This window comes from Giraffa tippelskirchi, chromosome 7 (genome assembly GCF_054371585.1).
Source record: "Giraffa tippelskirchi isolate mGirTip1 chromosome 7, T2T-mGirTip1v1.2.pri, whole genome shotgun sequence".
In the NCBI taxonomy this organism is placed as follows: domain Eukaryota; kingdom Metazoa; phylum Chordata; class Mammalia; order Artiodactyla; family Giraffidae; genus Giraffa; species Giraffa tippelskirchi.
Window position 1 is genome coordinate 76,632,850 of NC_137281.1, and position 27,789 is coordinate 76,660,638.

Genomic DNA, 27,789 nt, shown 5'->3' on the forward strand with positions numbered 1-27,789 from the left:
CAATATTCCTTATAAGAAAGCCCACATACACAGGCTAACCTCTGCATCCCCTTCTTTCATCCCAAACCCCAAAGAGAAATCATTACAAACAGAACTTTACAGAATATCTGTATCCCAAGTGTTTGTTATGCTTCATCTCAGAGCCCTAAACACAGGAGGAATAGAGTTCTACTGACATTATTTAAAAGACGGTATTCAGGGGTGCTAGTGAGAACCACTTCCCCTTCCAGCATTCCGCAAGATGGTAACTGATTGTTAACTAGAGACCGGTTGGCGCCAACTGGTCATAGAGCAAGACAGGACGTTAAATTCCATGTTCCAGCCAGCACCCTCATCAGAAGCTTCAGTGTGTTTTGAGAACCCACCTGCGGGTCTCCTCTCCTCCCCTGGGCACCGTGCTGTGGGTTTTGTCTGCGTACACTGGGAAGACGGTCACTAGCCGCAGAGACCTGCACGGGCGAAGGCGATTTTCCTATGAAATATACGAAAAAACAGTAATAAACTTCCTCTCCAGGCTGAGGAATTGCAACTCCTTTCAATGTGTTTTATTTTCTAAGCTTCCCGTTAGCTTTTTACCCACTGACTCTCATAGCTCTTGCTGAACTGCCGTACCTGTCTCTTCACAGCCCTCTCGGACCTCCACGCATCCCAGCACTCTGCCGAGCTTGACCTTTTGACTCTAGTTTTGAGTGTCACTCACCTGAGGCTCCTCAGCCCTAAATAGTCAGAACAGGACTCCCTGCAAATGATCCTTAAAGGCGCAGGACGGGAAGGAAGCTGGGGACTAGAGGTTACAGAGAAACAGAGTAGAGGGGTAGGGCCTTTTTAAGAGCAAACTGGATTTCAGTTTCAACTCTACTGGCTGTGGGGCTTTATGCAAAATACTTTCTAAAATGGTAAAACCATTTACCTCATGATGAGATATTACTGAGAGCAATTTGGTAGCCATTGTAAAAAGTCAAACGGTGTCTGGCATACAGTGTGTCCTCAAGGAAGGTTGATTCCTTGCCTTGCCTTGATAATTAGCAAAACATGGCATCCCTGAAAATTATATGACCCAGAACAAGGCCCATGTGGGCACCGAGGGGGTGAGAGAGGGCTGTGAGGCAGAGAAGAGAAATTTCGAGGCATTCGCAACATAGAGTCTCCTCGGAGGGTGACTTTCCGATCCCTGGGACCTCAGATACAATCCTGGAAATAGAGGCTCATGGAACTTTTTAACTCAAGAACTTCCACGTTGCCTCTTTTTTCCTCCTCTCACTGTTTATTTCTTCTAAACATTTCATCTCTGTATGTTGCATCTCCTCCAACTTGTTTATTGACTTTCCTGGCTTCTTCCTTTGGCTGGATCCTCTGTGATTTCCTGACTGTATTGCAGAGGATGTGTACGTTGGTTTCTTCTTGTGTTTATACGTTTATCTCGTTTTGAATGCTTCCCTTGCTTTGGGGTCTCCAGGCACACGAGCAAAACAAACTGTGAGAAGAAGAGTCCAGCTGTGATTCTTCTTGGAGGAAATGGCAGGCGGAGAGGACCAGTAGAGTTACCAGTCAGGTGGAGCGTCACCTGGCACCCTGTGGGGCCTGGGCGCACAGGGAACAAGCGGGCCCGCCTTCAGGGAGTTTCCTCGTCTCCAGGCCAGCGTTGCCAAAGTCACAGCCCCGGCACTGGCGACACTGAATCATTTACTACAAAAATCATTAATTCTTCAACACTCTTTCCTTCCAGGCCAGGAGCAGTTCCGAGAGCTAATTTAAGAGCAATTTATTTATTTATTGAGTACTTACTGTGTGTATTTATTAAGAGCATTATTGTATTTTTATGACAACCCATTACGTTAGTTTTCCCCTTACCCCAGTGGTTAAAAAATAAAAGCATCCCTTTCAATTATTTATTCTAGTAAAGATTTGTCAATTTAAGGAAAAGCACCATGTTAAGACATGTATTTCCAGGTGGTTCAGTGGCAAAGAATCTTCTTGCCAAGCAGGAGATGCAGGTTCGATCCCTGTGTCGGGAAGACCCCCTGGAGAAGGGAATGGCAACCCACTCCAGTGTTCTTGCCTGGGAAATCCCATGGACAAAGGAGCCTGGCAGGCTATAGTCCATGGGGTCACAAAGATTTGGACATGACCGAGTGCCTAGACAGCGGCGGCAGCAGCAGCACCATGCTAAGACATTCAGCACTGAGAGGGCCTACGGGAGCCACAGAGATCTGCGTGGGACTGTAAGGCGCCATGTGCGTCCTCCCGGCTCTGGCTTCCCGGGGAGCCATGTATTTACAGGGAAGGAGTACCTTTGGGCCTCAGTAATAGAACACAGGGAGGTCCCACTGCGAAGGGCCCATCTCCTCCTGGATGTGGAGGCTGCATATTTCCATCACTCACATGCATTAAATCCAAACCTTTTCACTCAAGCCCTGGAAAAACCAGATGCCCTCTTGTGAAGCCCCCAAAATGATGTTTTCATACCAAACCAGCGCTTTCCCTAACAGATCAAGGGCTTCTCTAATCAAATGTAAAAATAGTTTATATAGAGCAAACTCACTGCTCTCATGAGTGGAACAAAAACGAAAAGCACAAATTTAAGGTAAAATGAATTCCCTTGCCGGGCGCGGAGGAGCACTGCCTCTGACTCTGAGCCCCTCCGGTTCCCTTCTGCCTGCCCAGGAACCCGTCTTCCTCCTGGGCCTCCCGCCTGTGCTCCCTGGTAGGTGAGCTTCCTGGGAGTGGGGTCTGATTCAGTGCCTCCGCACCACCCTGCTGCCCTCAGCTGCCCTCGTCCTGGCCTCCAGTATATACCAGGGTGCAGACGTGAATGAGCCCAGCAGCAAAAACTACAACATCCTGGCACAAGGGCAATCTAAGCTTTGACTTGATTCATTTAATGTAAATAAAACCACAGTCAGTCCTGTGCACCCCGGAGGGGTGGAGCATGTGTGTTTAGGTTTATCCCCTCTGCTCTACTCTGTAAGATCCTGGTGTGAATAAGAGGCTGGTACATACCTCGTGATTTGATTGACGGTACACTAGCCCCTCTGTGTCCAGGCCCTCTGTTGAGACCCAGAGAGGCAGGGTGGGGGGGAAGCTATACTCCTTTAGGATAACAGTTCTGAGATCATCTATACTTCGCTAATGGGATTAAAATGAAGATTATTGTCAGAAAAATAATAAAGGATCTTACATGCAATATCTTAAGCTCAGTGATCGGTACCCTGAGTGAATTAGTTTGGGAATGAAACTGTCTCTTCAGGTTCCTGATGGTCACAGAGCCCTGACACCAGGCCCAGGGCAGTGTGACCCCTGCTCTCCTCCTCTGCTCTGCGTCATCTGGTGGGTGGCACCCACGGCAACAGGGCAAAGGTGAAAGGCATGTGGCAGGTACGTCTGTGTCAGTCAAACCTACATGCTCCGGTGATCAGTACGGGGTGAAGACAGAGTGAGCAGGCTGGTCTCTCAGCGGCCTGAAAATGAACCAATCTACCAAAGTGAAAACTCTTCTGCGCTTGGACAAAAAATAGATTTTAAAGTTTAAGTGGTGATTGGGAAGGATAATTACTACTTGAATACATTTAGTATTGGCTGGAATTTTCTTAAAAATTGTTGAGCTGGAAATAACTTGGTACTACAGAATACAACGATAAGCCCCTTGGGGCAGAGGCCACACCTTCAGTTTGTGCCATTTCCTGGTCTCTACCTGCCTCCCCCAGCACTGATACCGGGGTGTCACTACTTCAGGAAAACCTGGGTAGGCAATCTAAATCGATGTATTCAGGTTTTGTAAATAAAAAATCCTAAATTTGTGTCTTCAAAACGATTCACAAACGTCTTCTTCAAATAGTAAATTTCCTCGAAGCATTTAGAATTTTTTTTTTTTTTACAAATGTTTGTATGTTCCAGGTACATTATGGTAACTTAGGAGGTAAGTAGGTAGTGAGCATTACGTGTGACATATAAACCATAAAGAGCATCAAGCATACATACCTCTCAGTGAATTTTTATGTATGGATACACCCATGGAAAGGCCACTAGATCAAGATACAGAGAATTTTTTGATTCCCAAAACGTTTCAGGGTTTCCCTCGCTGGTCAGTATCCTTCGCCCACAAGGAGAACACTGAGCTGCCGTCCATCCCCAGATTAGTTCTTTTCTCAAAGGCTGAGCACAGGCTCAGGCTATTTTTAGCACTTTTATTTCTCACTCTTGCATTAGAATTCAGTCAGTTGAGAGTAAATCAACTGACATCTATTGAACATCTCCTCTGTGCCAGGCATTGTTCTGGACACTAGGGGTATAAGAGAAGTTAGGGATTATCTACTCCAACCCATCATCTCACCAGGGGAAAACTGAGGCACAGAAAAGGTTTGATGAGTTGTCCATGATCATTCTGCCACAAAAGAGCAAAGTTGAATGCTTTTTCTACTCTTTCTCTTCAAACAGCAGCATTTGATAAATGCATGTGGACTTGATTAGACAGTTTTTTCCCCAGGAAGCTACCTGTGCCCATTCTCCTCTGTTGTCCATAAATCTAACACTGCTTTTAAGAGGCAGAGCCTAATTCTCCTCCTCTGTGTATGGGTTGGACTTTGTGACTCTTTTTTAAGGAAGTGAAAAAAGATAGAGGAGACGGTGCATGCTTTTGGAGACCAGGTTATAAAAGGTACTGCAGCTCCCTCTTTCTCTCTTTGGACTTCTGGTTCTGCTGGAAGCTTGCTACATGGAGAAGCCCACAGAGTAGGGAAGGCCCACAGGGAACTGAGGCCTCCAGCCAAGAGCCCTGTAAGTGAGTCATCTTGGAAATGGGTTCTCAACCCCAGTCAAGCCATCAGAGGACTGTTGTTCAGTTGCTCAGTCATGTCCAACTCTTTACAACCCCACGGACTGCAGCACACCAGACTTCCCTGTCCTTCACCATCTCCTGAAGCTTGCTCAGATTCATGTCCATTGAGTCAGTGATGCCATCCAACCATCTCATCCTTTGTCATCCGCTTCTCCTCCTGTCTTCAATCTTTCCCAGCATCAGAGTAACTTTTTGCATCAGGTGGCCAAAGTATTGGAGCTTCAGCATCAATCCTTCCAATGAATATCCTAAAGGGTTGATATCCTTTAGGATTGATTGGTTTGATCTCCTTGCTGTCCAAGGGACTCTCAAGAGTCTTCTCCAGGACCACAGTTCAAAAGCATCAATTTTTCAGCACTCAGTCTTCTATATGATCCAACTCTCACATCCATACCTGACTACTGGAAGAAACATAACTCTGACTATACGGACCTTTGTCAGCAAAGTGACCTCTCTGCTTTTTAATATGCTGTCTAGATTTGTCCTAGCTTTTCTTCCAAGGAGCAAGTGTCTTTTAATTTCATGGCTACAGTCACCATCTGCAGTGATTTTGGAACCCAAGAGAATAAAGTCTGTCATTTTTTTTACTTTTCCTCCATCTACTTGCCATGGAGTGATGGGATTGGATGCTATGATCTTAGTTTTCTGAATGCTGAGTTTTAAGCCAGCTTTTCACTCTCCTCTTTCACCTTTATCAAGAGGCTCTTTAGTTCCTCTTTGCTTTCTGCCATTAGGGTGGTGTCATCTGCATATCTGAGCTTGTTGATATTCCTCCTGGAAATCTTGATTCCAGCTTGTGATTCATCCAGCCTGGCATTTTGCATGATGTATTATGAATAGAAGTTAAATAAGCAGGGGGACAATATACAGCCTTGATGTACTCCTTTCCCAATTTTGAACTAGTCTGTTGTTCCATATCCGGTTCTAACTGTTGCTTCTTGACCTCCATACAGGTTTCTCAGGAGACAGGTAAGGTGGTCTGGTATTCCCCTCTTCAAGAATTTTCCACAGATTGTTGTGATCCACTCAGAGGAATGTCACCCTGGACAATTGCTTGAATATGATTCCATGAGAGACCCTGAGCCAAAACCACCCAGGAAAACCACTCCTAAACTTCTGACTCTCATATAATGTTGGACATACAAATCTTCATTGTTTTAAGTTGTTAAATTTGGGGGTAATTTATTATACAGCAATAGAAAACTCATACACTCCCTTATTATCACTTTATATTTACTCCTACCCTCTCTTGACCTTCCTCCAATTTTATAGGATAAAATAGGATATTGTGTGGCTTTGGAGGCAATGATGGACACATTTTTTTTTTCAGCTCTGATATTTTTTGTTATATTTATTTAATAGCTTTTTTCAGTTAAAATTCACATGACACAAAACAGGCCAACACAGTTTTGAAATTGTGGTTAAAAACTATACAACTTAAAATCTATCATTTGAACCATTTAAAGTACAATTCAGAGGCATTAAGTGCATTCATGATGTTGTACAACCATCACTACTATCTGGTTTCAGAACCTTTTCATCTCCCAAATGGAAACCCCATACTCACGGCTGACACATTTTCAAAGATAAATTTAATTTTTTGTCCCCTACATCTGGAATAATCAGGTAGTAAAAAGAAAATTAAACAAAACCATAGGTAAACCAAATCAGAAAGAAACACCATTAATACTTCCAGTGACAGCCTAGAAGTTTATCTGTTTACATTCCTGTACAGAACAAGAAAATCCAATGACGTTCTATCATGGAGAACGTAAGATCTCAAGTAAAAGTTTTACCAAAAAAATCGGTCTTTAAAATTCCTTCTGAGTCCATCGAGTGCAGAACATCACACTGTACACAGCAATCAAGGACCTAGGACTGGGAACAGCCTTTGGGAGGATGGCAGGAGGAGCAAACAGGTATCATGTAGTGATGGCCTCCAATCCTTAGTATTAACAGTACCTCCACCCCTGGGTTAGAAGGGTCCAGAAGGAACATTGGGCTCAGTTATTCATAATATCTGCCACAGGCTTGGGAGTGAGAGTTAGAAGCGTTTTGGCCAGCTGCATGCCAGCTCAGGAGTGGGGACAGGCTGGTAACAGGTGTCATTAGTTTTAGCACCATCTCTTTCCATTCATCGTATTTTAACACAAACTAGTTGTCACCAGAGGATATTGCTACGGAACTGAAGGATGGCTGTGCCGTGACCTATATCGTATTATTTGGTGGTTCTAGCTTCCAGTGTCCTCTGCAGAAGAGAACTGAGGATTATTGGCAGAAGAGTCCCTTCAGCAGGCATATATCTTGCCCTTCTCCCTCTGGAAGATATTACAACTTCACTATGGTGTCCTAGACTGCCCAGATATGTGGACTGTGCTCCTACCCCAGGAGGGCAGCTTAAGAACAGAAAAGTGAAGGTTGGAAGATATCTATATTCAGGCCAGTACTCAGCTCGTTGAACTAGAATCTTCCCTGGTGTGAGACTTCCTCATTTATTCATTTGTTCATTCACTCACTTATTTTTTAAAAAGGTGTACTGAGTGCCTTCCATGCAGCAGGCAGTGATCCAGGCATTGGAGATAAGCATTGAATGAAACAGTGGAGTTAATGCAAAAAAAAAGGGTATGTAGATTTGGCCACATTTTCCTGAGTTTGACACTCTTTGAAGCTCACCTGGACTGGTTCATGTTAGTAGGACATTGGTGTGGCTGAGAAAGAGCTGGTAGATCAAACTGTGTATCCTCTTCCCCCAACCTCAATACAAGCAGTAAAACTGAGAAAATAAGAAAAACATGGATATGGCTTCTGTGTTATTGAGGTCCAGTATCCCACATGCTGGCCATTTCCTTTTTCAAACTGCCTACTACTTGCATCATCTCAGGACAATATTATCCTTTCCCAAGGTTTCTCCTCACTTCTAGGGAAGAGCAGTGCAACTAAATATATTTTGACACTTAGCCACAATCATGAGAATAAATTCCATGCAACTAGGAAAAAACATCTCCAAGCAGATGACAGAGACCCAAGTACTGCCATGAACATGCCCACAGAGCTAGGCTCGCCGTCTCTCTAGGTAGCGCTCTAGCTTCAGGGTCAGGGGCAGAAGGAAGGCAGGCCTCAGCAGTGTATCACAGACCAGTGGTGCTCATGGTGGAGAAGCAAAGCAGCCTTCCCAGGCGCAGGATGCCTGAATCAGAAGAAAGGCAGAAAAAGAACCACAAAGGGCGTGGGGGTAGCTGGCAGTCCAGACAAGATAAGCAATGGTTGGGGAAAACCGGGGGATAAAAACACATTTCTTAATCGTAAAGCCCAAAACTAAGGAGTAGGCGTATTGCCAAACTCATGTTAATAATGAAATGAGCCTTATGCTCCATGACAGGATGAGGGATGAGGTGAGTGATGAGATGCATGAGCGAGGAGTGAACCAAGGCAGGTTATTCACAGGGGATGCCTGAACAGGATCTCTCACAGGCAGGGAGAACCCGTGGCCAACAGAACCATTAACGACTGTCTAACCCTTTCATTTGTTACAAGAAACGTGAGTCACTCCAATAAAACCCGGCTATTGCAGAGGGAAATCTGACATCTGACTTGTGAGGCAAAAAGAACCAGCTGCTCCAGCCTCCAAGACTCAGTAACTTCCTCTTTTAAGTCAAGTTCCCAGCAATCCCGCAGCTCAGGAAAGGGAGGGTGAACCCAGTTACCCTCTCCTCTGGACACATACCCCAGCCAACAGCATCAGTGTTCAGATTTTATCAGCACCTCAATTGCACTAGGGGTTGAAATTAGACAACTCAGTGTGGTTTAGGAGCAAGAGCAGGGCCAGGGGAACCCAGGCTGGGAGAACAAATGAGACAAGAATCACATGAATAAAGGCCTGGAGTCCAACTTGCAAACAGAGAGGCTTTCAAGCTGCCCTCCAGGCTGCCTAAAATCCTACATCCAGGGGCCCCAGGCCCCAGTGGCCTTGGGATCACAGCGGGGGTCTTGTGCTGGGAAGTATACTGGCACTGAGTGTTTCTGGTAGAACTCCAGACGGGAAAGGAGTTTCTTGACGATGTGGGGATATTCTCTTGACAGGTCATGCCTTTCTTCGGGGTCCTGGTCAATGTCAAAGAGCCAGAGGGTCTTGGCTGGTGAGTCCGATGAGGGTATCACAGAAACATTATACTGAGATGGTGGGGGAAACCAGTGACCACAGCCTGGCAAAGAAATACAACAGTTTATTGGAGGAGAAGCATTGTAGGTAGGATCTATCTTCAAGGAAGGAGTCTAGGGGATAAGGTTGAGCCAGGTTGTGGGTATGGACACATTAAAAAGAACGTGGCCCTTGATGCTGTGTCTAGATTTGTCTCAGACTCTGACTTCTGGTGCTTTAACTAAACATGTCTCACTGCTTCACAGTGGGGCTGGGGCTTCCAGGAAGGAGCATGCATGTGTGTGCGTGTGTGTGTGTTGTGCAGGTGTGTGTATGCACAAGTGTGTATGTGTGTGCATGCGTATGTGTGTATATGTGTGTGTAGCAGGGTTATTTTTAATTGTCACAGTGAACTTGGGGGAGGTGCTTGGGGTGGGTACTACTGTCATTTAGTAGTCATGGGCCAGGGATGCTAAAATGTCTTACAACATACGGGACAGTCTAAAACAATGAAGGACTGTCTTGCTGCAAACATCAAAAACGGCCTCATTATAAACACTGCTTAATTGCATCACAGTCTTAACCATCAAACCACATACCATAAAAATATTTAAAAGATGTCACCTCTAGAGGATGTGTTCAGGGGAAGCAACACCTTTCCCCCACTATACCCTTGGTTGAAGATGTCACTTTCAGAGACTGTCTTTGCTAGCTAGACGTATCGTGCTTGCCGGCCACGCGTATCTGAAACCCTTATTTTCCATGAAGCCCTAGAGCTGTGTTTCTTCCTCTCACCCTCCCCCCACCTCTACATGCATGTGTGCTAGGTCACTTCAGTTGTGTCTGACTCTTTGTGACCCCATGGACTGTAGCCCGCTAGGCTTCTCTGTCCATGGGATTCTCCAGGCAAGAATACTGGAGTGGGTTTCCATGCCCTCCTCCAAGGGATCTTCCCAACCCAGGGATTGAATCCGTGTCTCTTACATCTTCTGCACTGGCAGGCGGGTTCTTTACCACGAGTGCCACCTGGGAAGCCTCCCCCTGCCTCAGCACCACCTCAACAATTAATTCCTAATTTTTAAAAATGTAGGGTGAGATTACACTCCTCCCTTTCACTCAGCAGTCCAGAGATGGTGTTCTGCAAAAGGCAGCTATTCTTTGGAAAATCTTCCCAGCTGTTCTGGTGGGAGACGCTAAGCCTTCTACCTGGGTAGCCCGTGAGCAGTTTCCAGTTCTGGTGTCTAACAGCAGCATGGATAGATGTGTTGAAGGCTGAATATTCCAGAAGGGAAGAATCATCCTTGGCCGGAGCCATGCTGTTCCCAGGACCTGGGGAGAGAGTTTGGAAGAATTAGATCACTGTTATTGGAACGTGTCATTATAAATCAACGTTTTATATCCCTCCTGCAGAACAGTAGCTTTTATTCAACACTGAAGCGTAAACGTGTATGCTGCCACAGGAATGAATCTTCTATTAAATATAAACAGAGAGCTCAAGTTACATGAAACATCAGTCACAAACCACCACAAATATAAAGGAAATCCCAAAGAGATTAGAACACTAATTCAACCTTAAAACCACTGTGTTCTGCCAATGTACAGATGGCCATTTGCAGACCTGTGTACTGTGACAGAATGCAGGGTTGTTTTGGGGGTACCTTTTGTTTTTGCTATTACATGATTGAGTTAAATAAATCTGTGTACACTTGTATACCTATGTAGATAATATGATACATTATAAAATGTACATCTTAATGGAGTCTGTCTCAGGTTATTTAAGCACGCCATGATAAATCATACGTTATTTTTTTAACCACACTTATGAAATCTAAAAGTAAGTAAGCAATGCTCAGTTAACTATTCAGATAAGATCATTCTGGTATATATATATTATTGGTTGATGTCATGTGCTCATGCGTGCTCAGTGATGTCAGACTCCTTGTGACCCCATGGACTGTAGCCCGCCAGGCTCCTCTGCCCATGGGATTCTCCAGGCAAGAATACTGGAGTGGGTTGCCATTTCCTTCTCCAGGGGATCTTCCCAACCTAGGGATTGAACCAGCATCTCCTGTGTCTCCTGCATTGACAGGCGGATTCTTTATCACTGCGCCACCTATACAGCATCCCATTGATATCATGGATTATATTAATTTGTACTCGTGAGGTTTTATATTAATTGATCATCAGGTTGTGGCGGGGGAGGGGGACACTTGATAGTACCTGCTCCCTCTTTCCCTCTTGAGTTTGGAACCAATTGAGGGGTAAGAGGCCAGATGCATGGAGCTAAACATATGGCTTTTGTTACTGATAAAGCTGGTTGAAAAGAACACAGCTTCAGATCTGTGGCAGGGAGGCCGTGCTAATAACTGGCCCTTGTGTATTGACATATATCCCGGGGACAGGCTGGCTCCAAAATTAGACAGACAAAAGGGTCCAAATTGAGCATGCTCAGTTCCTTCTTTTAGATTTCCTCCTGCTCCTGCTTGTTGGGAGGAGCAAATAAGCTGCAGCGACAGAGACCTGAGTTCTACTCCAGTTGAAGACCCTGATGAATCCCCAAGGTAAGGTATGGAGGTCCCCCCCTCTCTTACCTGTGCATGTTTAAACATCTCACCTTAGCACTTAACTGTGTAATTATTAGTCTGCTTTAAATCCACATTTATCTGTTACTTTTCAAATATGGTCACAGCAATTACCTGGGGTGCACCTCCAAAGTTTGCCAGAATCCCCTTCCGATGCCTAAGAGCTGTAGTGGGTGATGTGTCTGTAAAGGCGCCCTTGCCACCATCTGCCCAGCATCACCTTTCTGTGATAAAGGACTGTGAGAGGACCCTCACCCTGCCTGAGCGGGCCTTCTGTGCGTGCTGTACGTGGTTTAACGCGGGAAGCACTGTCACGGGTGGAAAAGGCAGAGAGTCCCATCCTTTTGTCAGTCCTGTGGCAGTGACACTGGAGAGGTGCACTGCAGACTGAGCCAAGAAACATCGGTGGGTGCAGACCTTCAGTCTTAACAATCAGCACCAAAAATCATCAGCACCAAAGAGGAAATCTTTTGGACTTCTTGTTTCTCTGCTCGTGGCTATGTTGGCTTCAATACAAATGGATGCTTCTAGCAATCGAGGTGTGTGAGGATGTCTACTTGACTGTAAATTCCATGGACAGAGAAGCCTGGCAGTACAGTCCAGGGGTCGCAATGAGTTGGACACGACTGAACACACACACACACACACACACACACACACACACACACACACACACACCATAGGAAGTACATTCTTAACATACAGACTGTGGTAGAACTGTGAGCCCTCATAATTTACTGCTCACAAGTTTGTATATAAAAACCACATTTTGATAGCAAAGAATGTTAAATAAAATGAGTACGCTTTGTGAACATAAACAAAGGAAGGAAATTTAGCTATCTCAGCTATACTTATATTTATATACATTTACTTTTAAAACAAACAGGAACATAAAATACCTAAACAATAAATAAGTCTAAGAGTAAATGAGGAAAGATGCTGTTATCTCAACTTAAGTTTTATTCATTGGGAGAAATTAAACAAAAAGCAAAGTACAAAGAATAATATAATGAATACCCTGTGAGCTGTCACTCAGAATGAATAAATATTAACATTTTGTCATATCTGCTTTTTTCTTTTAATTAGAGAAGTAGTACAAAGAAGATGAAGGGACATTCCCCTTTTGTCCATCTTCAGTCCCAGTCTCTTCACCCATTACCCAAGTGGCTGCGGCTATCACGACTTCAGGGCATCTTTTAGCCATTTAAAGATACAGTAACAGATGCATGTGTCAAGGAATAATGCATGGTAGGTCTATACTTTAGAAATGTACGTGTATGTGTTATGCAACATGTATGAATTTTGCAACTTGACTTTTTAATCCACTACTGTGTTTTTTAGAGCTCAGAGATTATGTATATATGTATATGTATGTTTATTCCTTTTAATTATTTCCTATTTCACTACATAAAACAGCACATTTTATTTATGCATTCCCCTTTAATAGGAATTTAGGTTATTTTACTTATTTATTTATTTTTGCTATTAGCATTGACCCTTCACAATATGGGTTTAAATGCATGGGTCCACTTTTACCCAGATTTTTTTTTTCAAGAGTAAATACTACAATACTATAGGATCTGAGGTTGCGTGAAACCATATCCACCATGTTATTTCCCTCTGACAGTGTATGAGGGTTTCAATTTGTCCATATATTTGTCAACACTTATTACTGCCTGTCTTTTGTTACAGCCTATTGGGTATGATGTTTTATCTCATTATGGTTTGGATTTGCATCTCCCTGATGACTAATAATGTTGAGCATCTTTTCATGTGCTTGTTGGCCCTTTGTATATCCTCTTTTTTGGGGAAAAGTATATTCAGATCCTTTCATTATTTAGTTGTAAGAGTTCTTCATATATTCCAGGTACAAGTCCCTCATCAGGTGCAAATATTGTCTCCCATTCTATGGATTGTCTTTTTCACTTTCTTGACGGTGTTTTTTGAGGCACAAAAGGTTTACATTTTAATTAATCTTAATTTACCTAATTTCTACTGTACTGCTTATGCTTTGGTGTCATATCTAGGAAATCATTGCTTCATCCAAGGTCATGACGATTTACATCTATATTCTCTTTTAAGAGTTTACAGTTTAGTACTTCTGTTTAGATCTTTGATTCACTTTGAATTATATTTATATGTGGTGAGAGGTAGGGGTTCAGTTTCATTCTTTTGCACGTGGATATCCGTTGTGTCAGCACCACTTGGTCAAGAGACTATTATTTCCCTAATTAATGCTTTTGACATTCTTGTTGAAAATCAGTGGACTGTAAATGTAAGAGTTTATTTCCTGACTCTCAATTCTATTCCACTTATCTTTATGTCTACATTCTTCAGTCAGTATCTTGATTATTGTAATTATTTGTAGTAAGTTTTGAAATCAGGAAGTATGAGTAGTTCAATGTTTTTGTTTTTTCCTCCAATATTGATTTGGTTATTCTGAGTCTCTTGAATTTTTTTTTTTAATGAATTTGAGGATCAGTTTAATCAACAATCTGCCAAGAGTCATCTGGGATTTTCTTAGGCAGTGTATTAAACTCATAAATCAATTTGGGGATTATTGCCATCTTAATATATTCTAATCCATGAACATGGGATATCTTTTCATTTATTTAGGTCTTCTTTAAGTGCTTTACAGTTTTCAGAATATAGCTTTTGTACTTCTTTCCTTAAATTTACTCCTAAGTATTTCATTCTTTCCAATGCTATTGCAAATGAACTATTTTCTTAATTTCATGTTTGATTTGTTTATTGCTACTGTATAGAAATACAGCTGATTGGTGTACATTGCTCTTCTATTGTGCAACCTTGTAGAACCTGTTTATTAGTTCTAACAGTTTTTTAGTTGACTCCTTGGGATTTTTTAAATACAATCTCATGTCATTTACAAATATGCATAGTGTTACTTCTCCCATGTCAATTTGAATACCTTATTTCTTTTTCTTACCCAATTGCCCTGTTAGAATCTCAATTTAATGCCAAAACAAATGGTGAAAGCCTACATCCTTGTCTTATTCCTGACTTAGGATAAAATATTCAATCTTTCACCATTCAGTAGGATGCTAGCTATAGGTTGGTTTTTTTTTTTTGTAGATGCTCTATCAAATTGAGTAAGGTCCCCTTTTATTCACAGTTTGAGTGTTTCTATCCAGAAAAAGTATGACATTTGATGAAAGTTCTTTTCTGCATCTGAGATTACTAACTATTTTTTGTTCTCTAGTCTATTGGTATGCTATATTACATTAATTGATTTTAGCTGTTAAACTATCATTACATTCCTGGGATGAACCCACTTGGTCATGTTGTATAATCCTCTTTATATGTTGCTGAATTCTACTTGCTAGTATTTTGTTGAGGCTTTTTGTGTCTATATATGTAGAAGTATTGAATTATTAAATTGGTGTCTTCATTATTAAATCGAGTGTATTAAATACACTGCTGAAACAAAAGACAAGAAGCAGAGATTTCTTAGAATGTTAATGACTTGCAGAATTTTTCTGACACAGCTGGACTAGATCCAGATTTGAAAAGTAAAAGTGAAAGTGAGTCGCACAGTCCTATCTGACTCTCTGCGACTCCATGGACTGTAGCCTGCCGGCTCCTCTGTCCACGGAATTCTCCAGGCAAGAGCACTGGGTTGCCATTTCCCTCTCCAGGGGATCTTTCTGACCCAGGAATGGAACTCGGGTCTCCTGCACTGCAGGCAGATTCTTTACCACCTGAGACACCAGGGAAGCCCAGATTCAGAAAATATTTATTTATTAACAACTAAGTGATAAGAAAGCATTGTGTTCTTAAATTCTATGACATGAAGTGATGAGCAAAGACACATCTAAGAGAAGTTTTGAAGGTAAAATAAAAAGACTTTTGGTGACTATAGAGTATAAAAGATAAAATTCCAAGGTTTCAAGTTTCATGATAAAGAAACTACTGACATGGGCAGAATAGAGATTTTAGAGCAGGAAACAGTGGTGATCATATGATCTTAGAGTTAGGCATGTTGACTTTGAAAAGTTATTGTGAACTCAAGGGAGAGATATCGACTACACACGGCGCAAAGACACTGGACCCTGTAAGAGACTGAAGGCACATACTGATTCCAGCACTATCCAGAATGCAGTGACCACTGAGCCCTGGAAATGGATTAGCTGCCTAGAGAGTGAAGCAAGAGGACAGCAGAAGCCCACAGACAGAAACTAGCGCCAAAGGAAAACTGTCAGCAAATGAGGCAGAGAAGAAGAAAATAACATGAGGAAGAAAACCAGTTCAACAGGACAACGCAGAAGTCAAGAGAGCAGAAGGCTTCAGACCACGATGCAGAAGTGCTAACTCTTCCATCCATCAGCTTGATGGATGAGAAAAGGGCATTGGATTTGTTAACCTCTGGGTAGAAACGAGGGAGTTCAGAGAGAAGTGTAAACAAACACATCTTTCTCTTTCCCTTCCGAGCTGAAAGCCACCTCTGAGATGATACATCATTCCGGTCAGACAGGAATACTCAATTATAAGATGGATTAGTCTTGTGTATTGATTTTGGATGTAAAGAAGGAGATCAGTAGAAAAATTTAGAGCACATGAAGAAAGTCACTATCTTGCTTAATATATAGTAAACAGACAGAGCTCCATGTCTGAGCAACCTCTGGAAATCTAAAGGAGTTCAAGTTTCCAGAATGAGGTGGACCGACAGGTTCAGTGGAGAAGTGTGTTTTCCAGAGCCAGAGGGGTTCCAGACGCACCTTGGGAGTTGCTTTTAGATGGGATGGTGGGTTAACGGGTGAGGATCCAGGGTTCTATCTCCATTTCTATCAGCACAGTTTAACCCTTAAAGAAGAATCCATAATATATATTTCTAAATATATTGTGTTTCTGTATATTTTTGTTTGAAAAAAAGAGTCTGTGGCTAAGATAATTTGAAAGACACTAATCATCACAGATGACAGAGTCACCGAACTGGGAAGGGACTGGGGGCTGCCTGGACCACTGGGGATGCTGCCTGGGGTTCATGGAAGGCAATCTTGCTCTCTCGGCTGTACAACCCATCCTCCTGACTCTTGGGAAACAACCATCTAGTCTTCGATTGTATTTTTATAAAATATATTTTTTCTGACTATGTAATTTATATAAGCTGGAAAACACAAAAATCTATGAACAGGAAAATTAAAATTATCTGTACATTTATTAGCTGCTGTTAACATTTTGATATATAACCTTTGAGACTTCTAACTATACAAGACTTAAATAAAATGTTATATTAAGTTATGTTAGTAGCTGACTTGAAAATCAGAAATGGAAATTTCGTAGAAAAAGTTTCTGGGACTTCCCTGGCGGTCTAGTGGTTAAGACTTAGCCTTCCAATGCAGGTTTAATTCCTCGTGGGGGAGCTAAGATTCCATATGCCTTGCAGCCAAAACACCAAAACAGAAAACAGAAGCAATGTTATATCAAATTCAATCAACACTTTAAGAATGGTCTACATAAAAAAAAAAAAAAATCTTAAAAAAGAAAACAAAGTTTTCATTCCTAGAGAAAACTAGGCAGGTTGCTAGGTGTCCCAACATCAGTGCATAGCCGAGAGGGGTTGTCTGGGTCTCTCTCTCTCTGTAACTTCTGTAGAATGGATAAACTGTGGTTGCAGAACAGGGCCTAGGAAGAGGCAACCCTGTAACTCTGCAGGAAAGCACTGCTGGGAATGCTAATAGGACAAAAGGAAGGGGCCTGGGGATGGAAGTGAGTCCCTGATATCTCTCTCCCAGAAGATAACGGTACACAGCCGTCCTCAGCACACACTCTGGGAACCAGATTGCTTGCATTCGGATATCTGCTCCATTGCTCACTGGCTACGTGACCTTAGGCTCTCCTCATTTGTAAAACCAGGATAATATAATTTATTTCACAGACCAGTTGTGTGGCCTACATGTGATGATGCATCGGAAATGTTTATCAGCAGTATGTCTAGCACATAGTAAGTGCACAATAAATGTCATTGTGAAATCTTGGGCAACTTTCTTAACATCCCTTGGCTCGGTTTACTATCAACAAAATTAGTAGAACAACAGCAAAGTGCTTAGCATAGTGTGTGGTCTATTGCCAACACTATCAACATTGAAAGATAATAACAGCTAATACTTAGAAGCATTTACTACTGTAAAATATAAACTATAGTGGTAGGTGTTCTATGTATATTAAATCATTTAATTCTTGCAGTAACTCTATGAAATAAGTAATAATGTCTGGTAATAAAGGTCACTGAATGCTAGCTATTATCAGTTTAATATAAGTTTTTTCTTTTATGTACTGCTATACTCAAGACTTTACAAAGAAGAGGAAAGTAAATTCATTACTATATCTGAAAAAAAAAAAAAGCCACACACACACTCACAAAAAAAAATGAAACAAATCTAATTATTTCTCTGGTCGGCATTTGGAGAAGACTTATTTGTTCTTCAATTCACGTTCCAGAATTTGAACAGGACTGGAGAGAAAAGCATTTATGTTGGAAGCATTGATTTGTCACTTTGAGGGTTTATTTTCTTTTCTGCCCTGTTGCGTGGCCTGCCATTTATTTCCACTGAACTCTATTTGTTTTTTCTTTGTTTGTTTTATAATTCATAAGATCAGTTTAAAATTTCATTCCAGTGAAATATTCAAAGTTGATTTCCTTTAGGTTTGATTGGTTTGATCTCCTTGTAGTTCAAGGGCTCTCAAGAGTCTTCTCTAGCAGCATAATTTGAAAGCATCAATTCTTCAGCACTCAGCCTTCTTTATGGTCCAACTCTCACACCCATATGTGACTACTGGAAAAACTATAGCTTTGACTATGTGGACCTTTGTCAGCAAAGTGATGGCTCTGCCTTTTAATACACTATCTAGGTTTGCCGTAATTTTTCTTCCAAAGAACAAGTGTCTTTTAATTTCGTGGCTGTAGTCACAGTCCACAGTGATTTTGGAGCCCAAGAAAATAAAATATGCCACTGCTTCCACTTCTTCCCCTTCTATTTTCCATAAAGTGATGGGACCAGATGCCATGATCTCAGTTTTTTAATGATGAATTTCAAGCCAGCTGTTTCACTCTCCTCTTTGACCCTCATCAAGAGGCTCTTCAGTTCTTCTTCACTTTCTGCCATTGGAGTGGTATCATCTGCATTATCTGAGATGCTGATACTTCTCCTGATCGAATCTTGATTCCAGCTTGTGATTCATCCAGCCTGGCATTTCACATGATGTACTCTGCAACAACTACCTTCACCTTTGGTGCTTAAAGGGTCTTGAAAGGGCTTGTTCTGGGAGTCAGTTTGTTATGTGAGTCAGGTTACTCTCTTGAAGTTTATTACACTAAAGTTTTACTTACATTAAACATTTGATTGGCCGATCATTTCTTCAATCCAAGAGAAGTTCAGGGAATCCTGAACTCAAGGTGAAGCTCAAGTCGCTAAGGTCTTTGTTGGGCTAGTCAGTCTGAGTCCCACCACCTGCTGCCTGCACCTCTGCCCAGATCATAGTGCATTCAGGCTACGTGTGGAGGGACATGTGGGGCACACATGTGGATCAAAGCACCAGTCTGCTCACAGTTTTACTTGTCTTGAAAACTGCAGGCTCAGGCCAAGGCTGCCTCCCATCTCACTGCATGGTAAAGACTTACATGTCCAGATGCCAATGTGCTCATTGTTGTCTTGAGTTGATTTTTAAACATCATTCTGGATCTAAAGATAGAAGGTTTTCTCTAAAAATAATTCCTGAAAAATACTGGTTGGAACACCCACACTCTGAGCTGGCGCTTTACTTAATTTTCAGAAATATGGGGGGAAAGCTCCTAACAGTCATAGAGACGGCCCTCCTGGCTCGAAAGCTGGGATGGACGGACCGAGCTTTCAGAAATGCAGCAGCACCCCCCTGCCATTCCTCTCTAGTTCCGAAAAGGGACTTGGGGAAACCACTGCGCATTTCAGTGGCCTTTAGAGTAATCTCTTCCTATTATCTTGTTAAATCATTTAACCACCCTGACTTCCAGTTTCCAAGTATGTCAAATGAGGATAAAAATAATGCCTGCCTCACAGGATGACTATGAGGATGACATGAGATCCTATCGGCGGTAAGTGTAAGTACGAAAGTCCCAGTTACATGCTTCCTAAACTCCCACAGCACTTGCCACAAAGCTGGGTACACAGACCAAACTGACTGACCAACTCAAAGAAAGCATTTCAGTTCAAGTCAAACCTGCGGCCGTCCATAGATAGCCATCAAAATCAAGGTGTGATCAATTACCCAACTCTGTAATGACTGAGAGATCTAAATCAGCTGGAACAAGGTATTATTAGACAGGTATAAAGAAGGGGGGTGGGGCTACTCTGGTGGCCTTCCCTGGTAAAGAATCCACCTGGAATGCGGGAGACCTGGGTTTGATCCCTGGGTTGGGAGCAGCCCCTAGAGGAGGGCATGGCAACCCACTCCAATATTCTTGCCTGGAGACCACCATGGACAGAGGAGGCTGGTGGGCTACAGTCCACGGGGCTGCAAAGAGTTGGACACAATTGAGCAGCTCAGCACACACAGCAAAGAAAAGGGGAGGGGAAATTGTGAGGTATTAGTCAAAGGGTACAAAATGTCAGTTACGCAAGTTAAGTCCTAGAGATCTATTGTACACCATGGTGTACACACTTAACAACACTGTGTTGTGTACTTACATATTTGCTAAAAAGGTGGAATCTTATGTCAAGCGTTCTTATCACACATACACACACACAAAATGATAATAAACAAAGGAGGTGGGAGGAAACATTTGGAGGTGATGGATAATTTATGGCATAAACTGTGGCACTGGTTTGATGGATGTATACTTATTTCAAAAGCCAAGAAATTGTATACAATAAATATGTACAGCTTTTTGTATATCAATCATATCCAAATTAAGTGGTTTAAAAGTGAATGAGTATAGGAATGAATGAAGAAAGAGAACAAAAATTATGCTAAAAAGATGTGGCAACGTCACCTAAATCTTATATGCTAAACTGGAGCAAAATTGTGGGCAAAATTGTGAAAATAAGAGTGAGATAAAACAGGAATTCCCAATTTTGGCTCTGTACTGGGGTCACCTGACCCCTGCAGTCACCTTAGCACTGAGCTCTCCTCCCTGAACCCAGCAGAGCTCAGCCTTGGTCTCTTGCCTGGCCCAACCTGCCAACATGGGCTGCCCAGCCTTCAGTGACCTGCAATCATCATCTCCAGCAAGCAGCATCTATTACACCTGTTATGGTCTTACATAGCTCTTCCCTCCAAACAAACACTGTATAGCTGTCCATCGTATAAAATAGCAAAAAAGGAGAGCTGTCCAATCTCCACCTGGCTTCACTGTCCATGGATTCCCAGGGTAGAAGGCAGCAGCCCAGAGCATTCTGTTACATGCATCACGTGGGCACAGGTGCTAAGGGTGAGGGGGCTCGGCACCTGGGGAGCATGTTGGCACTGAGGGATGGTGGAGCTAGTTTGTGGGTCTGGGATTCGGTGGGTCACATGTCCTTTGCCCTTCGGAGCCACCCCCACCCCTTGGGGCTCATGGAGCCCTGCTGGTACATACCCAGAGAAGGGAAAAATAGGGAGGCCTAACCACCATGAAAAATTCCTCAGCAAGGGGGCTTCCCTGGTGGTCCAGAGGTTACTAATCTGCCTTGCGATGCAGGCGATGTCAGTTTGATCCATGGTCTGGGAACTAAGATCCCACACGCCACAGGGCAACTGAGCCCATGGGCCCAAACAAAAGATCCTGAATGATGCGACAAAGACCCCGTGTGTAGCAACTAAGACCCGACATAGCCAAATAAATAAACGAGTAAATATTAAAAAAAAATTCCTCACCAAATTCATCCTGTCGCTTATCCCTGGACTTAACCCTGATTGCTGCAAGTTTACTGTTACACCCACACTACTTATTTAGAATCCTGTCTCTCCCTGGTGAAATCTTTACAACATGAAACAGGAGTGTTGGGGAAAGTACGCCAGACATAAAGCTAATCAGAAAAAGGTGAGGAGGAATATTACAGATGTTATTTATTACCTACGAGGGAAAAATCAAAATGCTCATAATTTTTATATATGCACTCCACATGACATATTTCAAGTGGATCTAGGTTTATGATTTTTGGTTTACAAAGTCAGTTTCTCTGACACCTACTCATTCAGTCCATATTTGATATTATAAAAGTCCTAGGGAAAAAAGGGTTTGATGTGGCTTGCTCAGCCTAGACACAGTTCAAGTGTTAATCATTATTGAATCGTGCATAGTAAGTATTCAGAGAATGTGCCTGCATTACAGGGAACTTCAACAGTTGGTTGCTGTCTGTCTGACATTAACCTGAAGTGTCAATTGAGCAGTGTAAACAAAGCCATAGAAAACCACCATTCAGGGAATCCCTCACCTTGGCTGTCATAGTAAATTAAGCAATTTATATCGCAAATGGGTTGATCAGAGATCTGCTTATATGTGGGTTCAAACGGATCTTAAATAAGCATCCTATTTTATACTAATCACTCATTTGCCTATTAAACAAATATTTCTTTGTTGACCACTCTATGTGCTCATTACTAAATCTTCAGCATGAAAAAGAAAAATGGAGTCCAGCAGGTAATAATAAAATACTTTTGTTAAAAAAGCAGAAATTCTAAAATAGTGGGATGAACATTTGCTGACTGAGTGAATAAAATGCACAAAGTATTGGGTGATTCCAAAGGAGATGCTAGCTGCCTGGGAAGATGCTGAAAGGAGGTGCTTTCTCAGCTGGGCTCTAAGGACAGGACGACGTGACAGTAAAGAAAAAGTGACAACGATGTTTCAGGGATAGGGAGTGGCTTGAAATTTTCTTCTCCCTGTGGCATCTTCCTCCTCTTCCATTTCTAAATTAAAAAAATGCCTGCAAGGTACATGCCCCAGGGTTCCTGGCACAGAGAAACTGCTCCATCGGAGTTAGTTATCATTCCTACCTGATGTTATTTTATTTTGCAACTTCTTTTGTTTTTTTCTCCTTTCTCTGTTCATCTCTTCAATGTTTTCCTTCCTCAAGCTCAATGTTTAACATTTCCCTGGGTATGCTAGACTCCACAGTCTCATCTCTTACCCAGAGGTTCTTCTGTCTGTCCAATTCCCTGTGTCTCTAACCCAGGGACCACATAACTGGAGCCCAACCTCCTTGCCTCACACGTTGCCCTTCTAATCACGCTGCAATCCTGCGTTTGGAGGTAGGGAATTTGACATCCATCTCCTATTTCTCGCCTTGACCATCAAAACAGGTTCAGCTTATTTCTCCCCGCTCTTCTATGGACAACACTTGAAGTACTCCCTCTGGTTCCACCACATCTCAGCTGCTCCCACGAACCTCCCTGCCCTTCTTCAGCCCTGTAGCTGGCATGAGGAGGAGAGCCGGGAGTCTGAGCAAGCCTATGAGTCTGCCTGCCTGTAAGAGAGCTTGCTTCTTCAGGCAGCTCCCCACTGACTGCCCTACACACTGCCGAGTCCTGGACTCCCAAGCTGCGTGCCAGATCTCCACCTCTTCATGTTGCAGAAAAAGAGGCAGAAAATACAGACTGAGAAGAGAAAGGGGTGGGGGATGGAACCCTGGGGAGAACCAGTGTTTGAAAGGCAAGGCAGAAAGGGAAGGAGCCCAAAGATGGAGGAGGAGCAGCTGAGCTACAAGAATGCCTCAGAATCCAGGGGGAATATTCCATGGAGAAAATGGTTCATGTCAAAGAGAGGGGAAGTATGAGAAGGCAGGGAAGGAGAGTCTTGATTTGGCAAATAGGACGTCACTGACAGCTGTGGAGACAGCACTGCCACTGGGTTTAGAACATATAAAGCCTGTAAGACATGTAGCAGGAGGATCCAATGAGCTGGTAATAATAAAGATAAAATAGAGAAGAGGGACTCCCCGGTGTTCCAATGGCTAAGACTCCAATGCAGGGAGCCTGGGTTCAATCCCTGGTCAGGGAACTAGAGCCCATTAATTCTGGGCTGCAACTAAAAAGAGCCCTCATGCAACAGCTAAGACACGCAGCCAAATAAGCAAATAAATATTTGAAAAAAGAAATGCAATTGCTACACAAACGAAAAACCAGAGAAGAGTGTGAGTTTTCTCTAATCAACCTCCAGTGAACATGACAACAGATGGTCATTTCCAGCTCCGGCATCACTGCTCACGTGCCAACCACTGTCTCCACGCTGATCCCGCCCCACAAAGGGCTAATCTAATGCAGAACCATGGCGATCCACTGAACTCATATTTGCAGTCTGTCTCTCTCTAAATACAAGTTTTTCAAGTAATTGGTAGAGTCTGTCAGCAAATAGCTATAAATAGGCACTGTGTATATATAAAAAAAGAGGGAAACTAACCAAAAATATTCATCTTCAGCCTGTGATTAAGATGATGAGCATGAACGAGGCTCAGCCGTCTGTTCTCTGGCTAGGGATGAAAGAAGGAAAGACTCCCCTGCCCCCAACATGGCATTTAGTGAAAGCCCAACCCCAAAGCTTCACGATCCAAGATGCCTTGCTGAAGGCTGGGCTCTTCCTGTGTTGCACAGTTCATACTCCGGGGTGCAGAAAAGAGTACCTAGGCTCTGAGCACATTTTTGGATGAAGATGAAATAATGCTAATTTAATCCTTCATTTGGAAAGGGGGCTCTGCCCATGGGATCCATCCGTGACGGCTGTCAGGCAGGCCTGGCTGCCCGCGGGCAGCTGGTGATGCTGCCCCTCCCGACCCTGGATCTCAAACTGGGGCAGCAGGGGCAACAATTACAGTGCAGAAAACTGCAGCTGGTTGGCGCCCTTCCAAGGACAGCCCTCCACAGCATGGCTATTCTGTGGCCCAAACCCTAGCATGTTACACAAGCCTATAATCACTGAAATGAGGACCACTGGGTGCTGCTTGCCAAAGGGAAAAAAGCAAAAATTTGAGACAACTCTTTCTAGACTACTCGAGTTCTTGGCAGCAGCCCAGTTGAAACTAAGGCTGTTTTGTATTCTGAGACTATCGGGTTCTCACAGGAACCAGGATCCACAGCACACTTTCCACAGAAGACGGGAAACACATCCGAGACCGTCAGCAAAGAGGGTGTCTTTGCTCTCCAGGTGAGTTAGTGACAATGGAGTGAGTGGTAAAGAGGTCCCAGTAATGCTTCAGATCAGCTTGAAAAGGTGCGATTCCAGAGAGGACCTGCCTTAAACACTCAGAGTCTGCAGATGCTGGTTTGAATCTGGCAGTTGGACGATGGGAGTCCACCGGCCGGGCAGCCTGAGATTCCCAAAGCCTTGGTCCTCTCCTGGAAAACCCGTATTAACTGTCACATCCAGAATCCTGAAAGTTTCCTAGAATGCGGACTGTCAGGCACCTCACATGATTCTCCAAGGGGCAGAGTGTGACTCGGGGCTGGCCAGTCCAGTCTGGACATTCACTCTCTTCCCAGCAGCTGGGTTGCCATTTTGAAGCCCAAAGCAGGTGGGAGGGACTCCCCTCTAACATCATGTGCCAGTACCTGACACTTCTTCTTCACCTACTCCATTTTTCACCAAACTCCAGAGCCAGGGAGATCCTGCAAGTATGGTTCTTTGGTCTGATGCTTTCTTCTGGTTCTTGTACAGTTTTTCATGTGAAAAATCTTTATAACGTAGAAAATCTAAAAGACCTCCAGGCATTTCTCTGGTGGTCCAGTGGTTAGGAATTCTTGCAATGCAGGGGACAAGTGTTTGATTCCCTATTCGGGGAAATAAAATCCCACATCTTAAGCCTGTGTGCCTTAACTCCTGAAGCCCACTTGCTCTGGAGCCCACGCACTGCAACTAGTGGTCCACACCTGCTGCAAGGGAAGACCCTGCATGATGCAACTAAATAATTGCAAATAGATGCAACTAAATAGTTGCATGATGCAACTATTTTGAAACCACAAAATAAATAAATATTTAAAAGACAGACCTCAGGCAATGCCACTACTCCCTGCAACCTCTTTCTTGGGGGAAAAATGTATTGTAAATAGGAAAACGGGAATGTTTATAACTGAATCCTTCATGACAAACCCAGAGTTGGCCTCCTGACTGGGTGAAAGAAACAAAGTAGCAAGCTCCCCACAGATGGCTAGGGAGCACTGGCAAGCATGGCTCCCCTTCAAATGTTTTGCCCAAAGATCTCCCTTTGGGCCTGGACTTCCCACAACTCCCAAGCAGGCCTGGGCCCAGAAAACCTCTTGTGTAAACCTTGCATGCAGACAAGCATGGTGGTCTTGGCTGCTCATTTAAAATAGCAGAACCAAAGATGGAAGGAGCTGTGGTCCCTGAAACAGCACTGGGAAGAGAGCTATTGTTCGTGAATACTCACCTTGTACTCTGCCTTAACTGGCTAAAGGCTCTACATTTTAGAAGGGATCATATATTCAGACAACAGCAACAATGACCACAACAACAAGAAATCAAAAAGAATGTTCTGGGCATCTGGTATGCTGAAGTAATTATGTGTTATAGGAATTATAGAAAAGCATTAATTACTTAACTCTGTTTTTGAGGATGTGCCAGGTACTGTTTTAGATATTGAGGAAAGCAGCTCTACTCCAGAAGTTCAGTATGAACTGGAAGGATAAGTGTCAGTAGAAGAGAAAACATGAAAAATTGCCAAAGGAGTGGTAAGATATAATGTAAATAATTATTAATCAAGTACCTCGTATTTGCAAGCCACTGTGTAAGGGACTTTGGGCAGTGTTGCAGGACTCCAAAGACAGAAAGCTTATTTTCTAGTTAGTGGGGTAAATGAAGGCTTCCTAGAGAAGGTGAGACTTGGGCATGAGTGCTGGCCCTGAATAATTGGTAGGATTCGGAGAGGTGGGTGGGCGGGAAGAGGATGTCCCAAGCAGGGAGGAATTGTATGAGATGGGAATTCACTAAGTCTGCCTGACTCTAGAGGATAGTTCTGATTCTCAGAAAGCACTCACTGGTGGTGATTCTTATGTGTCCACTTTAACTTGGTTACTGCATCTGTCTCTGATGAAGGCTGGTGACCCTCAAGTCATAGGACGTCAGTATCTATGAAATATCTATCCTGCCTGAGGGCATGGATGCAGAATCAAGGAAATATGGAGCATCTGAGAAAAAATTTTTTTGGAGGATAGTTGGACACTTTGGCTGGCTGGAGGGGGTCTAGAATATGACCAGTTTGAAGAGGATAGGTTAATTTAGCTCCCCTAAACTATAGAAGTTAGATCTTTTTTTCCAGCAGGTAACTGGAAGCTGGAAACATTATTTTGAGCAGGCAGGAAAGGCATATTTTAGAAAGATTCATCTCCACTCTCATGATGACCTAATTATGAAGCTTTCCAGATGACTGGACACTGCAAACACATCTCAGCCAGGAATAACAGTCACAGGGAGGAACTACTTCACATTGCAGATGTGTAAATTAACATCCCACCGCAGAGCCGAAGAACCTAATCAAAGGGCCTTGCTGGGCAAGTAGTACTGAAACAGTCCAGGCCTGGGAGGCAGAAGGAAAGTCTACAGACAACAGAGCGGGGAAAAGGACTCTGAGGTCTGCAATGGCATCGCTGAAAGAAGCAGCAAAGACTGGGAGGAGAGGCTGCTTTTTGAGGAGGATGATGAATGAGGTTTAGACATGTAGGTTTAGACGTGATGATGGATGTATCACAGGAGCTTGAGGAATAGCGCTTACATTCTGCAACGTGGCCCACGGGGCCTGCACAATCTGCTGTGCCTCATTCTGGGATCACAAATCCTCCACGCTGCCTGGCCTCCTTGAAGCTCGCTGGGTGCCAGTGGACTGTGGACAGGGTGGGAGCACAACCCCCAGGCAGGACTGGGCCCAGAAAACCCTCTTATGCACAACCTTCCATGGAGACAAGCATGCTGGCCTGGGCCACACATTTAAAATGGCAAAACCAAAGGTAGAAGGAGCCGTGGTCCCTGAAACATTGTTGGGGAGAGAACTGTCTATTGCTCAGGAGTACCCACTTGGTACTCTGCACAAATGAGAAATGCTTAGATTATCACAGAGTTTGGTTTGTGCTCCATGCCAGCATTATCTTAGTGAGTCCATCCCTTCTCTGGTCTTAGCCACTCCTCTTGTCAGTAAGTTCCAGTCACACTGGTGTCTTTCAGCACTTTGGGTACACTGAGCTCTGTTCCTCTGGATGGCCCTTCCCGGTTGTAGGTGTCTTTGTATCTGTTCTTCTTTCATCCTAGAGCACAACTC

The 27,789-nt window shown here is 43.3% G+C and overlaps 2 protein-coding genes across 2 annotated transcripts in view; both read right to left on the reverse strand.

Moving 5' to 3' along the window:
* Positions 1–472, reverse strand: part of LHFPL2 (LHFPL tetraspan subfamily member 2) — a 279,198-nt gene extending 278,726 nt beyond the window's left edge. The window contains exon 1 of the mRNA XM_081505985.1: positions 366–472. The gene's annotated coding sequence lies outside the window, so the exon portion shown is untranslated. The remainder of the gene's footprint in view (positions 1–365) is intronic.
* Positions 473–8,572: 8,100 nt separating this feature from the next.
* ARSB (arylsulfatase B) overlaps positions 8,573–27,789 on the reverse strand; it is a 161,265-nt gene continuing 142,048 nt past the window's right edge. The window contains exons 7-8 of the mRNA XM_081505962.1: positions 10,179–10,301; positions 8,573–9,036 (exon numbers count right to left, since the gene is read on the reverse strand). Of these exons, the coding sequence (XP_081362088.1) occupies positions 8,771–9,036; positions 10,179–10,301 (389 nt within the window). The 3' untranslated portion in view covers positions 8,573–8,770. The remainder of the gene's footprint in view (positions 9,037–10,178; positions 10,302–27,789) is intronic.